Source organism: Cydia splendana, chromosome 17 (genome assembly GCF_910591565.1).
Source record: "Cydia splendana chromosome 17, ilCydSple1.2, whole genome shotgun sequence".
Classification (NCBI taxonomy): domain Eukaryota; kingdom Metazoa; phylum Arthropoda; class Insecta; order Lepidoptera; family Tortricidae; genus Cydia; species Cydia splendana.
Window position 1 is genome coordinate 12,815,860 of NC_085976.1, and position 15,071 is coordinate 12,830,930.

The following is a 15,071-nucleotide window of genomic DNA, read 5'->3' on the forward strand; positions in this document are numbered from 1 at the left end:
TGAGGAAACCTGCATACATCTGCGAAGAAATTCAAAGGTGTATGTGAAGTCCCCAATCCGCATTGGGCTAGCGTGGGGACTATAGCCCAAGCCCTCTCGCGCATGAGAGGAGGCCTGTGCCCAGCAGTGGGACGTATATAGGCTGAAATGATGATGATGATGATATAAGATCAAAAATTATAAAAATAATTCCGGTATCGTCTTGGGTCGTCCCATTCGTTTTTCGTCAAGTTCTTAAATTAGTCCTATTCTGCTTTCGTCACTCATTCTACATTCGTCACAATCGTCGGTGGCTTTCAATGTAGAATGAGTGACGAAAGCAGAAAAGGACTAATTTAAGAACTTGACGAAAAACGAATGGGATGACCCAAGACGATACCATAATTCCGCTCTTATCCCAATCCCAAAGTAGGCATGTCAAACTGAAAAGTGGATAGTATTTATTAACAGACATTCAATGTCGTTCTAAATATTGACGTATTCATTTTGCCATTGAAGCTATACTCGTGAGGTATTACAACATGAACTCGTATATCGACATGTAGTGCATGTGTTCCTCCTCCAGCGTGCCTGACGATGGGGCGGGCCGCGGAGCCGCCGGCGCCGCCCGCCGTGCCCGCGCGCGCCGCCCGCCGCTCGCCGCGCCGCGCGCCCGACCAGCCCGACGCCGACCACAACGACCACCACGACATCAAGCGGTGCGTCACCACACACTTTTTGTATTAGTTGTACGGGACACCAACGGAATAGGACAAAGTGTTACAATGTTAATAATTGTGTGATGTGATTGATGTAAAGTGACATTCTATAGAACTTGCTAACTATGTAAACAAACGGCCATACTGAAATCATCCTTCAGTGACAGTTTCAATATGGCGGTTTGTTTGCATAGTTAGCAAGTTCTATAGAATGACACTTTATAAGGGCACATATGTACTAAATAGTACTAATGTACCCCAGCTACAGGTGAACACATCCTTTTAAAGTTACTTTGTGATGGTTATTGAGAACGAGAACCTCTGTGTCTGTGTCGCTATCTCTATCCTCCTTTAAGGAAAAATATAGGACCGTGCGTGTTGCAAGATATCCCACCGCGTGACCCAAATCGAATCACATTATCATATCCGATATTGGATGTCGGGCCACGGGGTGCACTAATTACGGCACGCCAAGCCCCCTTCAACGGTCACGCTCACTACAGCAAACATTATGCCTCCACGTGTACACACAAATAAGTATGTACGTACCTAAGTAGTCATACTAATGGAAACATTTGTTCTGTTAGGGCGGCGTCAGAGATGATGGGCCCGCTGCTGGAGGCGCCGCCGCTGCGCGGCGAGGTGCGGCGCCGCAACTCCGACCCCGAGCCGCGCCCCGCCGACCCGCGCTCCACCGACTACATCGGACAGACCACCAACGGCCTCTTCCGGATCGCGGGACACAGGTACGCAGATACTGTATTGGTAAACCTTATGGCAAAGATATAAGGTCTATTAGTGATCAGTGTGGCAAAGTAGTTGGCGCAATCGACCCTTTGCAAACCCAAACTGAGCTTGGGTACCATCGAGGCGTCTATATTAAACGACACGCAAAATACTTGACGCCACGCTGCCTCTTCCGCCTAACGTGCCGCTAGACGCTCGTCACTGAAACCGTGGTCTTATATTTTTCTAGGCGCTGTAAGTCTGTAAACTATTTTTTTTTTCTGTTGTGCCCTGTGTCCGTAAACGGCCTGAAACTGACCACTTTATCCATCTTCCAGGTTTCGGAAAGGCACCCGGTTCGCGAAAGGCGACAAATGCGTGTACTGCCACCAGGCGATCGACGCGTTCGTGACGCAGGGCCAGCGCTGCATCGACTGCAAGCAGCTGTACCACACCAAATGCATCCAGAACAAGGGCGTCATCACCATGCCCTGCTCCAGTCCCGTCGCCGCGCCCGGCCGCGGCAGGCACAAATACAGGTACGGGTTGTATTGGACGGGTGATGACGTACGCTGCATAAATCGAACGAGCAGTAGAACCCGTTCGTTGCAAAACAGACCATGGAATCATATAGATTACTGGTCTATAGTCTTTACTAGGGTCTATCTATCTAGTATGTCATACATTGTCAGCGGTAGTCCAAGTTAGTGCAGATTTAGCGTAGACGGACAGAAAATTATTATTTTCACATTCTCTCAACTTGCGCGTCTCGAATATTCGTTTATACTAGACATTTTATTCAAGTCAGAATTTGTGTTTTTTAAATTACCTTTTTAGAAATTAAAGCAAGGTTGCCGTATTAGTACCGTCTTCAAGTACCTACATATAAAAGGCAAAATGTGAGTGTGTTCAAAACATGAAATACTATTTCATACACAAGGCCACAACATATAGGGACTGTGCGCGTTGGAGGGTCTGCCATCTTCTGGCCTGAATCGGAAACATATGTGCACACTACATTGCCAAAGCAAATGCTACCATCTCCCGTTCTCGTCGGTACCTTTCCTTGTGCAAAGTAGGTTCTGCTATCTTGTGGGCTACATCGGAAGCATAAACGACACATTTACGCCTCGCGCCAAAAATCTGACGGCTTCTATGCTGCCCCCTATAGTTCATGCACGGGGCCTATACCTACATAACAAAAATCTGAATTGTGACAGGAAACCCCACATGGGCGCCGAGCACAAGAGTTCGTCGAGCACTCACTTCAACCTGACGGGCACGTCCGAGTTCATGGACCGCACGGACAAGATCATCTCTGACGCCAACGAGCTGCACGCCATGCAGAACTTCATCACCAAGAAGATCTTCCAGATGGAGTCCAGCGAGAATGAGAAACAATCTGAGGTGAGTACCTAACTACTAACCCCCTTATTCATAAAACTTTACGGGCCTGATTTAGTTAAATTATGTTTTATCCCTTTCTTACAAATACATAAGTCAAAATTACAGATAAGGACAAACGATTATTAGCTAATTGAGGTTTGTAGCGCGTTTATGAATAAGGGGGTAAGTAGAGATATGAATAGAACGCGTTGGAGGGTGCTCTCTTGCGCCTGTAGGCCAAGCACATGATTGGCGCGACAGTATCTCGCCGCGAGATAGACTACCTGTCTTTTCTTAACTGTATTAATTAAATAGGGACGGGTAGGCTATCTCGCGGCGAGATACTGTCGCGCCAATCGTGTGCTAGCCCGGCTGTATTAGAATTAACCTGCTCGCCCATAGCACATACACCTTTCGCTTGAGCGTTTTAAAGGACCTTGTGGCCTAAATCCGAATTTACAACTTGACTTTGACACGAAGCTTTAAAAATGTGTACTGTTCTGCACGTATTAAACTTATACTGAGTCTTCGATAAATCTACGATTCACATTAAACTACTGAATTCGGAGTGAGTCTAACTCGAGTAAAAGGGATTTGAAACTTTTATACATTGCTTTCCATATATGTAGCTGTAAGTTAGTAGTGGCAGCGCCGCACCGCGCCGAGCGCTTGCGACTTGGAATGTAAGTACTGACACAGAATAAATAATAGTACTAGGTACAGAAGATTCACGCTCTAACAAAACGCGTCTGTTACGATTAAGACAGATATGACCGCTAGGTGGCGACAGCGCCACGCGTGTCTTATGGCTAGCCACCAAAATTGGTGTGGGACGGATGTAATTGTTGCAAAGCGACGAAAACGCGGAGTGAGCCACGCCTGGTACTGAGTAGAATGTGGCATGGCAATCTTTTTAAATTCCATTCTTTTCATTTTAACTCACTCAATTCTAATGATAAATCGTCACATCCGTAGGTGGACAGGGTATTCAAGCACGCGCTACGCGAGTTCAAAGACAACCTAGTGGCGACGTACAGCGTGGTGGAGACGCGCGGCTCGGCGCTCAAGTACAAGGACCTAATCGGGAACTTCCTGCACGTGATGGAGACAGTGTGCGCACGCGAGGGCTCCACGCTGTCCATCACGATGGGCGTCAACGCCTTCCGCGGGTTCATGGACGAGTTCATGAGCCAGCACGACGTCGACAAGGGCAGGACCAAGCGGAAAAAGGATAAGAAGAGAAAAGTGAGTACACTTATGCTCTGGTTTCCTAGGATAGTGGTGCCGTCATAGCGGCCGTTTATTTAGTATGGAGACGGCCGCTATATGACGGCACCGCTATCCTAGGAAAACTGAGCTTTAGCGAAAAGTTCAGACAACCTCCTACAAGTAATGTTTATTCTCTTGTGCAGTCATAAATTGTGTCATTTTCTAGCAAAATGTTTTTCAACAACTTTATCGCTTGCCATAAGACGCTTTGACAAGTTATTCGTATAAAGGTACAAGCAAATTTCGTCCTTATGTTAAGGCGCTCTTATACTCGAGTTTTACGTTTTCAAGGGGGTGAAGCAGACGCGTGGTAGAACGGGCAGGCGGGCGCCCCGCGCGGCGCACCGCACCATTCCCGCGCAGCACGTCTACGTCCTTATTCTGACGACATCGGTATTCTGAATTGTCAGTTCCGGGATTTTTAGTTCGGCAATTAATATTGAATAAGATTTATCAGTAAATTCGAATTTTGATGAGTACTTAATGAAATTAAAAACCGGACAAGTGCGAGTCGGACTCGCCCACTGAGCCCACCGAGGGTTCCGTACTTTTTAGTATTTGTTGTTACAGCGGCAACAGAAATACATCATCTGTGAAAATTTCAACTGTCTAGCTATCACGGTTCGTGAGATACAGCCTGGTGACAGACGGACGGACGAACGGACGGACAGCGGAGTCTTACTAATAGGGTTCCGTTTTACCGTTTGGGTAGGGAACCCTAAACATGGTAGGTAAGACGGTGAGTGTACCTAAATAATTATTAATTATATACAATATGAGTGTATACTTGACTGATCTTGTTTTTGTAAAAATCGATTTCGACTGGCAAAACATATTATTTTTTGGCAACCGGGTTTTTTAACCTAATTAGACCCCGCTGAATCCGAAATTGCCGGTTGCTTGATCGAATTCTTGACTGGAAGTGAGATAGTTGATATTAAAGGTCCCTTTTTTTAGTTTTTCGTAAATAACTCTTAAACGGTGGCGCATAGCAAAAAATTTTCTTAAACATAAATAATCTGCATAAAATTGCCTACAAGAAAGATTCCGTACAATTTTTCGCTAGGATCAATATTCAAAGAGATATTAAGGCGGGAAAGTTCATTATAATCACTTTCATAGCAAAAACTAATCTTACACAAATAATAAACATAGAATTTCCTACAAGAAACATGTAGCACACTTTTCGCTAGGATCAATATTTAAAAAGACAAAGCATCCGGTAAGTGAATTATAATCAATTTTAAATTCCCTTTTTAGTTTTTTGTAAATAACTCGTAAACAGTGTCCCATAGCAAAATAGGTTTTTATGAATAAATAATCTCCATAAAATTTTCTGCAAAAAACATCTGAACACTTTTCTCTAGGATCAATATTTAAAACGATATTAAAGGAAGAAAGTTAATCACAATCAGTTCACAGGTCGCTTTTTTTTCGTAAAGAACTCGTAAACGGTGCCCCCGTTGCAAAAAAATATTATACATAAATATTGAACATAAAATTGTCCACAAAAAAGGTTTTGTACACTTTTTCGCTACAATCAATATTTAATGAGGTATCAAAGGGGGTAAGTTAATTATAATCAATTTCCAGGTCCCTATTTTAAGTTTTTCGTAAATGACTCGTAAACGGTGGCTCATAGCAAAATAGGTTCTTAATGTTAATTAACCCCCCTTGGCTAAAAAGTGGCCTCCATGTTTAAAATTCATTTGTTTACGTAAGATGTCCGTCTTTGGGTCACGAATTTACATGTGTGTACCAAATTTCAACTTAATTGGTCCAGTACTTTTGAAGAAAATGGGCTGTGACAGACGGACAGACAGACAGACAGTCGCACGAGTGATCCTATAAGGGTTCCGTTTTTTCCTTTTGAGGTACGGGACCCTAAAAACTAAAAAAGTGACATGTGAATTGATTGTAATGAACTTTCTTCCTTTAATATCGTTTTAAATATTGATCCTAGAGAAAAGTGTTCAGATGTTTTTGCAGAAAATTTTATGTAGATTATTTATTTATAAAAACCTATTTTGCTATGGGACACCGTTTACGAGTTATTTACAAAAAACTAAAAAGGGACTTTAAAATTGATTGTAATTAACTTACCGGCTGCTTTGTCTTTTTAAATATTGATCCTAGCGAAAAGTGTTCTACATGTTTCTTGTAGGAAATTTTATGTTTATTATTTATGTGTAAGATTTGTTTTTGCTATGAGTCATACTTTTCAAATTATTAACGAAAAAATAAAAACAAGGAACCTTAGAATTTATTATAATTAACTTTCCCTCTTTATTATCTTTTTAAATATTGATCCCTGCTAAAATGTACTGAATCTTTTTTATTGAAAATTTTGGGTAAATTATTAATGTTTACAACATTTTTTTTTATATTGGCCACCGTTTACGAGTTATTTACGAAAAACTAAAAAAAGGGACCTTTAATATCAAATATCTCACTTCCAGTCAAGAATTCGATCAAGCAACCGGCAAATTCGGATTCAGCGGGGTCTAATTAGGTTAAAAAACCCGGTTGCCAAAAAGTAATATGTTTTGCCAGAAGAAATCGATTTTTACAAAAATGTGACCAGTCTAAATTATTCAATTTGATTAATTTTATAGCCTTTTAAAATATGTTTACACAATTTATCAATCGTGACTGAATTCCGGATTGGTTAGATGGGTGTGTGCCTTTGCTGCCCAACTTGTTATAAAATGACAATATGACGGACGAATGTCTGAAATGTCACCGTATTTAAGAATTATTTTGCTTTTCTTCGTAAGTATGTCGAAAAACATTGTGTGTATAACATATTTATACTGTGATTACCCATTTTATGAAACGTCGCTAAACTAGCACAGGTCCGACGCTGACAGTGGTCACGGGCGTACTGGCGTGAGGAATAGGCGCAAGGAATTGCCGCGTAAGGTGTAATTTAGTAGGCAAAATGTTGAATTCATCAAATGATGAATGAAAAATTTAACGTATCGATAAAAGGACAAGCAATAATGAAGATTTACTTAAAAGCTATCGACTGAAGTAAGTTTCATATACATTTTCGTCGTAGTACTTCTAACATAAGGAAATAAAGACAGTGTTAGGCATGTTTTCAACTTAAGATTCTATCGAGAAAATAATGAGCCGTCGTGTTTCTGACAAGCAATAACGTAGTTCAAGGACTGAAGTTATACATACTAGAAAATAATGCATGATATCCTTGTAAAAGTCTGTAAATATGGTGACAAAAAAGTGCATTTTACTACACACCGCGCCTTAAGCGACAAAGTGATACCTTTTGCTTGAAAACGACACAATTGTGTTCGTGTATAGAAATAGCAACGCGGTTTGTTAAAATACATTCCAACAAACATCGTGACAACGAGTTACAAAAAGATTTTACGACATGCCTCAGCCTTCGGCTATTTTATGTACTAAACTTTTTTTTAGGTGGACGATCCAATACAGTACAAAGGGCATACGTTTATTCTCTCAATGATAAACATACCTACGGAGTGCGAGATCTGCAAGACATTCTTCATGTGGCCCATCGAGCGGTCGCTCATCTGCCAGACGTGTAGGCTGGCGTCACACAAGAAGTGCTACATGAAGGTAAACAACCTTTACTTTTTTAGTTTTATTCTCATGTAATGGAAAGCACGATCGGTTCCTACAATAACAAGGTGAACTTGTTTCACGGCATCCATTCTTGAAAAACATTTCTTTTTTGATCTTGCTTTTTAAGATCCAGACGTGTCCATATACCTATTACCCGTTTCTTAGCAATACAAATCCACACTATAGGCTATCGTCGTTGCGCTTTCCAATGCTGATATGTGCTCGATTTTTGATTGACAAATAGTCACCTAGCAACAAAATACATAAGGTATTAATTCATTTGATTAAAATCTCGCACATATCAGATTTGGTAAGAGCAACGACGCTATTTTCCTTTATAGCAAGTCAAATCAAAGATCAAACTAACTGGTAACTATGAGAAAAAACTCTTTGATTCCACCTATTTTATGTTATTTATTGCAAAAACGTGTTTGACGAAGTACTTTCAGTGTGTTTTCGTAACTTGTGGACCAATTTAATTCTTTCAAATTTCGGCATATTCTAATAACTTGTTTTTTCCCACTTTGCTAACAATGAAGTTCATTTCTAGATTTAATTTTATAACATAGTTTGTTTAGAGTTGATTGTATACAGTATATTCATATGAAAATAAATAAACCCACGAGCACGATTCACGAACAGGCATCATCAACTCCCCTTTGATCAGCATTGATGTAATAAGTTCTGGTTGTGTCGCAGGTGCTGCAGTGCCGCAAGGAGGCGGGCGCGGCCTCGGCCGCCATCGTGGGCGCCGTGGACGCCGGCGGCCGCGAGCAGCTCGGAGTCTGCAAGCGGGGAAAGGTCATTCAAAAATATTCATATTTAAATACTGGCAGGGTCGCCATGTAATGTGTGGATTAAGTGAAACGCGTACTTGCTATAATGTTGGATCTTAAGTCGCGCGAGCTGCTGTAAATTATGCTAGTTGTACAGATCCAGCTGTTCCCAAACTAAGCAACGATAATAACTTAATTACAAGTAACATTAGACGCTTTTGCGCCAATCAGTTAAAAACCACGAATAGAAGTTATTAAAATAAAAATCTAATTAGTAATAATTTGTTTGTAGGTGTTCGGTGTCCCTCTAAGCGAATTACCGACGGGCGACAGCAACATCCCCATAGTGGTGGACCGCCTCATCACCACCATCGAGATGACCGGCCTCTACACCGAGGGGCTCTACAGGAAAAGCGGACTCAGTTCCAAGGTACACGCTCATTTAATCCTTGAATGTGATGACAATTTAGGTAAAATTACTATACTATTGATTGACTTGACTTTCTATTTAGTCAGCAGCAATGGTGGTAAATACCCTATAAATTGATGTCAATGATTAATCTTTACAGTGCTAATAAACGAAAATTTCAACATTTATTAACATACGGTACTTATTGAATTTAGGATCTTTGTTGAAAACTCACGGGAAAAGTAAATGTCAAAGAAGTAATTTTTTGTCAGGCAGACGATGTCAACATTTTGGTGACTTACTCTTTTTTACTCGAGAGTGCCATTAACTAGTTGGCAAAAACCGCTACTTGGTGACCGCCGCCAATCGCACACTCGCCTTGGACATCAATTATCGTCAGCGTCTATTATTTTCCTATATCCATTTCGCTGATCTCTCGAATTACAATTACTTGATACTATTGTTCAATGAAACAAAACAGGCAGTAGGTACTAAGTGCGTGTATGATATGTAGGTGCGCGAGCTGCGGCGGCTGCTGGACGAGCGGCCCGAGGAGGGCGTGGAGCGGCTGGAGCTGTACGCGGTGCACGTGCGCGCCTCCGTGCTCAAGGGGTTCTTCCGCGACCTGCCCGAGCCGCTGCTCACCTTCGACCTCTACGACGACTTCATCATCGCCGCCGACATCTCCGACCCCGCGGTATGTCACTAGACCACTCGGCTTGGCCTCTGTTTCACCGACATACAGAGAGATTAGAGTCGCGCCAGCGAAACGTGTTAGGGCCACTTGCACCATTCACTAACCCGGTTTTAACCGGTTAAACCTGGAGCTACCATGGTTACCAGCACAATTTGACACTGGGTTACCGGTTTAACATGTTAACCTCAGGTTAGTGGGATGGTGCAAATGGCGCTTACAAGCTATGTTTCAAAACTATATGACAAGAATTTTGCCTGCCTATTTAACAAAAATTATTGGCAGACCTTTTATTTACTGTTTTGGATTTTGACTCGTTCTGCTGGACAGACACTAACGATTCGCCGTACAAGTATATGAATAAGGTGGAATAAAAGCCTAATTTTTCGAACATGGAATAACAAACGTCCAAATGTGTTTTTACTCCCAACTTTTACGGAAGCATCTCTCTTTATAATGTATACTGTGTTGTATTTTTACAATAATGATTTTATTTCCAGGAACGAGTATCCAGCATATTTACGATTCTAAGAAAGCTACCCAAGCCTAATTTCGACCTGGTGGAGAGGCTAATATTCCACTTGGCGAGGGTAGCTTTAGGGGAAGAAAATAACAGGTAAACAACAGTTTTTTTCCTACTAAAAATAGATAAACAAATTGACGGTTTAAGCTTCTTAGCGCCACTTGCACCATCCCACTAACCCGGGTTGTTACCAGTACAATTTGATACTGAGTTAGCGGTTTAACCGGTTAACCCCGGGTTAGTGGGATGCTGCAAGTCGCGCTTAGTATCGAACCAAAACATTTAATCTTACATAATCGAATCACATAATTGCGATGTGATGTTTCTATTTATCACCATAACTGTTAATTATTCCATTATAATAATTATATTAAATACGCTAAGCTAATTTGACGTTTTTTTGGATGCTTGCCACTCAGACCGTACTCTTACACAAATATTTATTGATGTAGGATGGGCCCGAACGCGCTAGCGATCGTGTTCGCGCCGTGCATCCTGCGCACGCACAAGGTGCAGCCCGCGCAGGACTCGCTGCACGACATCGCGCGCCAGACCGCCTGCCTCGAGGCCATCCTGTCCGACAAGATTCGCACCGTGAGTACACTGTGAACGTTATAACAATATTAGCTGTGTAAACAATGACTTATTATTATTATATTGGAGAAAAGGCGGCCTTTAGGGCCCTTGTTACTCTTGTTAGAGTCAGTTAAGGGTAGGGAATTTTACTAACATTTGTTATAAAACCTGGGTCACAACCTTCACCAAGATCGCGGCGACAGAGCCAATAGCGCCATTGATTAGGAAGAGTTTAGAAATTTTACTGATTCTTAATTTTAAGAAATTCCGCGTTCATGTTAAACAACTGTAAACAAAGCGGCAAACTGTTACAAGCGGCCCAAGTGCATGCTGCGCTTACTTTTGTTACTTTGAAGCTGTTCACTTGCCACTGAAGCCGTACTCTTAGTCCTCCGGATTTACGGCAACTGATTTAATATTTGTCAGGTCCGCGGCATGCTGCAAGACATCGCGACACTGGACACGGCGTGCCACACGGCCACGGACCGGCTGTCTTCCCTGCGCAGCGCGCAGCCCGAGGAGCGCCGCGAGGAGCGCCTGCTCGTCGGACACATCTGCGAGATACAGAAGGAGAAGGCCATACTGACCTCCAACCTGCCCACGCTTATCAGGTATGGCTGCTTCTGTCCGCCTCGTTTGCCTTTTGAACGCCACTTGTAATAGGGTGATCCGTAACATTGTGTGTAGATTTCGTGAATACACCGCTTGTACGCCAGTCACGAATCGTTCGCCCGCTGCACATTCAATCCACCAAGTGTCCAAAATATGTACACCTTAATGTAAGGTCGTGTATACATATTTTTGGAGCTTTTCCTGTGTCGATATTTGATACCTTGACTGTACGAAATGCAGCCAAGCAGTAGGCGATCCTTTCGAAAATGAGTCGCGATTGGCATGCTAGCGGCGCATTCGCTAGATCTGGAAGCACAAGTTGACTCAAGTCATTCAGCAGATCGGGATTAAACATGAGCTAATTTTGTTTGAAGCTCTCGCTTATTCATTCATGCGTTCAAATTTTAAAATAGAAATAGTTATTTTGGCCGTAAATATGAAAACACATATTTAAAAGAAACGGAGTGGATAAGTGTTGGCATATTAATTGACGGCCGCTAGCTATTTCTAGCTTTGTAAATAACCAGAAATAATATAAATATTTTTGCTTTTCCAGGTTAAACGTCACTGACGTTACTGACGTTTTTATACGTTTATCGTACTAGCGTTTATGTATAATATGCGATTGATCTGCGGATGCCTCATAAACTGTAGATGTCGCCTCTAAACCCGTGTCGCTTCGTGTCGCCGTTATCTTGCATGACGTGACAGCTCCGGCTAGCTATACGCTGCTGCCCGCCCGCCTTATAAGCTTTTAAATCGTACCAAAACCACATCTTTAACCTTACTACGAGTCACTGACAATGTCGAAACTGACATAAGTGACATATTCACTAACGTCTACTTACTTTCTATACATCTCGCTCGCCCTAATATACCAGTACGAGCGAGATGTATAGAAAGTAAGTTACGTACAAGCTAGTGAATATGTCATTATTGAACTGTCAGTGACTGGTGGTAAGGGTAGTTATATTTAAAAGAAAGTTTAGCCTTTTATAGGCCTTAAGTGATAACTGCTTGAAACATTTTCAAATCGAGCTAAATTTTTCCAGATACCTATTACTCAGAACTTAATCGGCATTTACTTTCGTAAAATTACTAAATGTTTCAATTGTTCAAAAAATGATTTGATTACAGAAAACTGGCAATGTCTAAAACTCTGGAGTTTGACATGTACGGACAATGCCATCCACACAACCCTTCTACAATCAGTTCGTATTTATCATACTTTCCCAGTCAAGTTCCGTAGCGGAAAAATTAAGTTGTACCGAAGTTCTTGGTCCATTTAATTCTCTAATTGCAATAGGTCAAATAAAATACACGTTTATCTTCCAAAGTTAGAAGATTATCTTGCATTGTAACTGTAACGGTAAGCCTTACAGTGTTATAAGGCGACACCTTTCCTAAACGCGACTAATTTCAGGACTATTTGGGAATGCGACCCCGAGCCTTCCCACGCGCTCGGCTCCACTTCTATCCCCGTCTGCTGTTACCGAAGATTGTCCTCGCAGGATTCCTCCGAGTGTCTAGTCGTTCAGAAGTCACCGACCAAATATATCGACGAAGATTCCGAGCGTTTAGACGATCAGAGGACAGCGACCAAATATATCGACGAAGATTCCGAGTGTCTAGTCGATCAGAAGTCAGCCACCGATTATATCGATGAAGGTTCCTCTGAGTAGAGTAGACGGTCGGTCAGAAGACGGCGACCGATTATATCGACGAATTGACAGAAACTGTCTCATGTAATATCCCAATTGAATTTTACGCGGCGAGGCATTCACGGCATTTGAGGCTTTTTCGATTGATCGTATACGTACAGATTCGCTAGTACTTTTATCGAGTTAGATTTAGTAAATTTAGAATTTTATGTTTAAGTAAAAAATTTCTCAATTAATGGTTTATATTGTGTTAAATTATTGTTTTTATTCATTTGAAATCGATTTAATGAATATCAAAACTTTTATTATTATCGACACACTCTTAGGTTTGTTTATATTAACGATTTATTTACGCTGGTACCTGCGGCGATGAAGCGAGAAGCAAAGGACTATTTTCTCACAGCAATTACAGTGTAGAATTGTAGATATCGTAAACAAAAGAAATACGTATTATAACCGCTGATCGCTAGATGTTTACAAGCGAGTACTGTAGGGATAAATATCGTCCGTAAAGAAACCACGCGCCTAATGCAACTCGCTGATCGCCGCCGGTTGGATACCGGACATACGTCAGGTATTCTAGTTCGGTGAACGCACGGTGACGTGATTCTGTATGCAGGGCGACGTCGGACGACGACCTGCTGTCGGCCACGGAGCAGGACGGCGAGTTCGGCAGCACGGACGACCTCAGCGGGCTGTCGGCGCGCTCGCAGCGCCTGCTGCACCGCCAGCTCTCCTCCGACGACCCCATCATGGTGTAGCAGCCCGGCCCGCCGGCCACTGTCCGGACTGACCGCGTCAGATTACCCAACATTCAGCTAGATGCACATAAGCGTCGTACTGCCTCTTGCCCGCGCGTGCCGCTTTTATGACAAATAAATAATGAACCTGCCGCTACAGCGAGAGGCGAGAGGTTACTTTTAGGTAATTATTTAGAAAAGTTCTTATTAGTAGAACGGCAGGACACTGACCTCTCTATTGTATTCAGAATGTACTTCTTAATGTCCGACGACCTTAATGTCGTTACATTGCAATGACAAGAAAAACTGTTCTTACTATTGGTTATTATTCCATAAAATGGGGTGACTTTACAAAAGGCCGGAATACTTTGATAGAGACAAATTAAACCTGCTTTAAAAAAAAGCATTATTATTAATTATTAATCAATTTGATTTGAAAGATCAATTTGAATGGGTTGAAGTTTATTGGTAAATATTTACTGGTGCTGCAAAAAAAAATATGTTGGCCTAATAATAATTGTCACAGTAACCCCATTTTATGGTACACGACTGTTCAAATTGGTGTCAAGCTCTATAAGAATAAACTAAAAAAGGATCAGTCGTTGGAGCTATAAAACTCTATTCTGAAAACTTGAGAGTTTTCAAGCTACTCGCTATTAGAAACTTGTTTTTAGCGGCTTTATGGTGCGAAAAGCAATCTTTTGTTTAGTGTAGGGGTGGACGCCCACATGTGTACTATTGAAATGAAGCCTATTAGGTTGTGTACAAAACTCATCCGACCAGTTGCATCGATATTCTTGCCGTGGTACCTTACGCTATGGTAAGGAGATGTGTTAGTCATTAGCGTTGATGTTTACTAGTACGGTGAAATGTGATCATTGTGTCTTTATTACGTTAATGTTCAAAGGGCGTTCGGGTCCCGAATGGACGCGCCATTTTCGGTTCCTCAGTTTGTTAGTATATTGACATCAGAATGTCTTCATGTTTGGTTCTGTTGTTCCTACAAGATGTTGATGTTTCTCTCGTTATTGAAGTTACTATATTCTTGCCAGTAGTCGAGCCACGAGCAGTCACGGCCGAAGGCAATCTAGACGAGTACTTAAATAGTTATAGTGATCTCATACAATAATTTAAAAGTGTATGGTAAGACTTAACATTCCGTTGTGCGTTGACCACACGCGAAACATTCCACATTTCACATATTAGAGATTTGAGGCGAAATGTGTCCACATAACTAAGTGGAAGAAAACGAATTAATAGTTTGTCTCCGGCCGGCAGCGAGTTGAGCTCTGCGGTGAACGTTCTTGAGTGATTCCTTATTTTTTTAGTATAAAACTCTTTCAGAACTTTATACATGTGTTGGGAGTTTTGTTCTTCAAATCTGGTAATAAT

The 15,071-nt window shown here is 41.8% G+C and overlaps 1 protein-coding gene across 1 annotated transcript in view; it reads left to right on the forward strand.

The window, feature by feature from the left end:
• The window catches only part of LOC134798817 (unconventional myosin-IXa-like), a 49,007-nt gene extending 34,941 nt beyond the window's left edge, over window positions 1-14,066 (forward strand). Inside the window, exons 23-35 of the mRNA XM_063771203.1 lie at window positions 566-698; window positions 1,286-1,444; window positions 1,763-1,963; window positions 2,645-2,831; window positions 3,786-4,055; window positions 7,521-7,682; window positions 8,388-8,489; window positions 8,757-8,894; window positions 9,388-9,570; window positions 10,068-10,183; window positions 10,543-10,684; window positions 11,093-11,277; window positions 13,559-14,066. Of these exons, the coding sequence (XP_063627273.1) occupies window positions 566-698; window positions 1,286-1,444; window positions 1,763-1,963; window positions 2,645-2,831; window positions 3,786-4,055; window positions 7,521-7,682; window positions 8,388-8,489; window positions 8,757-8,894; window positions 9,388-9,570; window positions 10,068-10,183; window positions 10,543-10,684; window positions 11,093-11,277; window positions 13,559-13,700 (2,120 nt within the window). The 3' untranslated portion in view covers window positions 13,701-14,066. The remainder of the gene's footprint in view (window positions 1-565; window positions 699-1,285; window positions 1,445-1,762; window positions 1,964-2,644; window positions 2,832-3,785; window positions 4,056-7,520; window positions 7,683-8,387; window positions 8,490-8,756; window positions 8,895-9,387; window positions 9,571-10,067; window positions 10,184-10,542; window positions 10,685-11,092; window positions 11,278-13,558) is intronic.
• The last annotated feature ends 1,005 nt before the right edge of the window (window positions 14,067-15,071 follow it).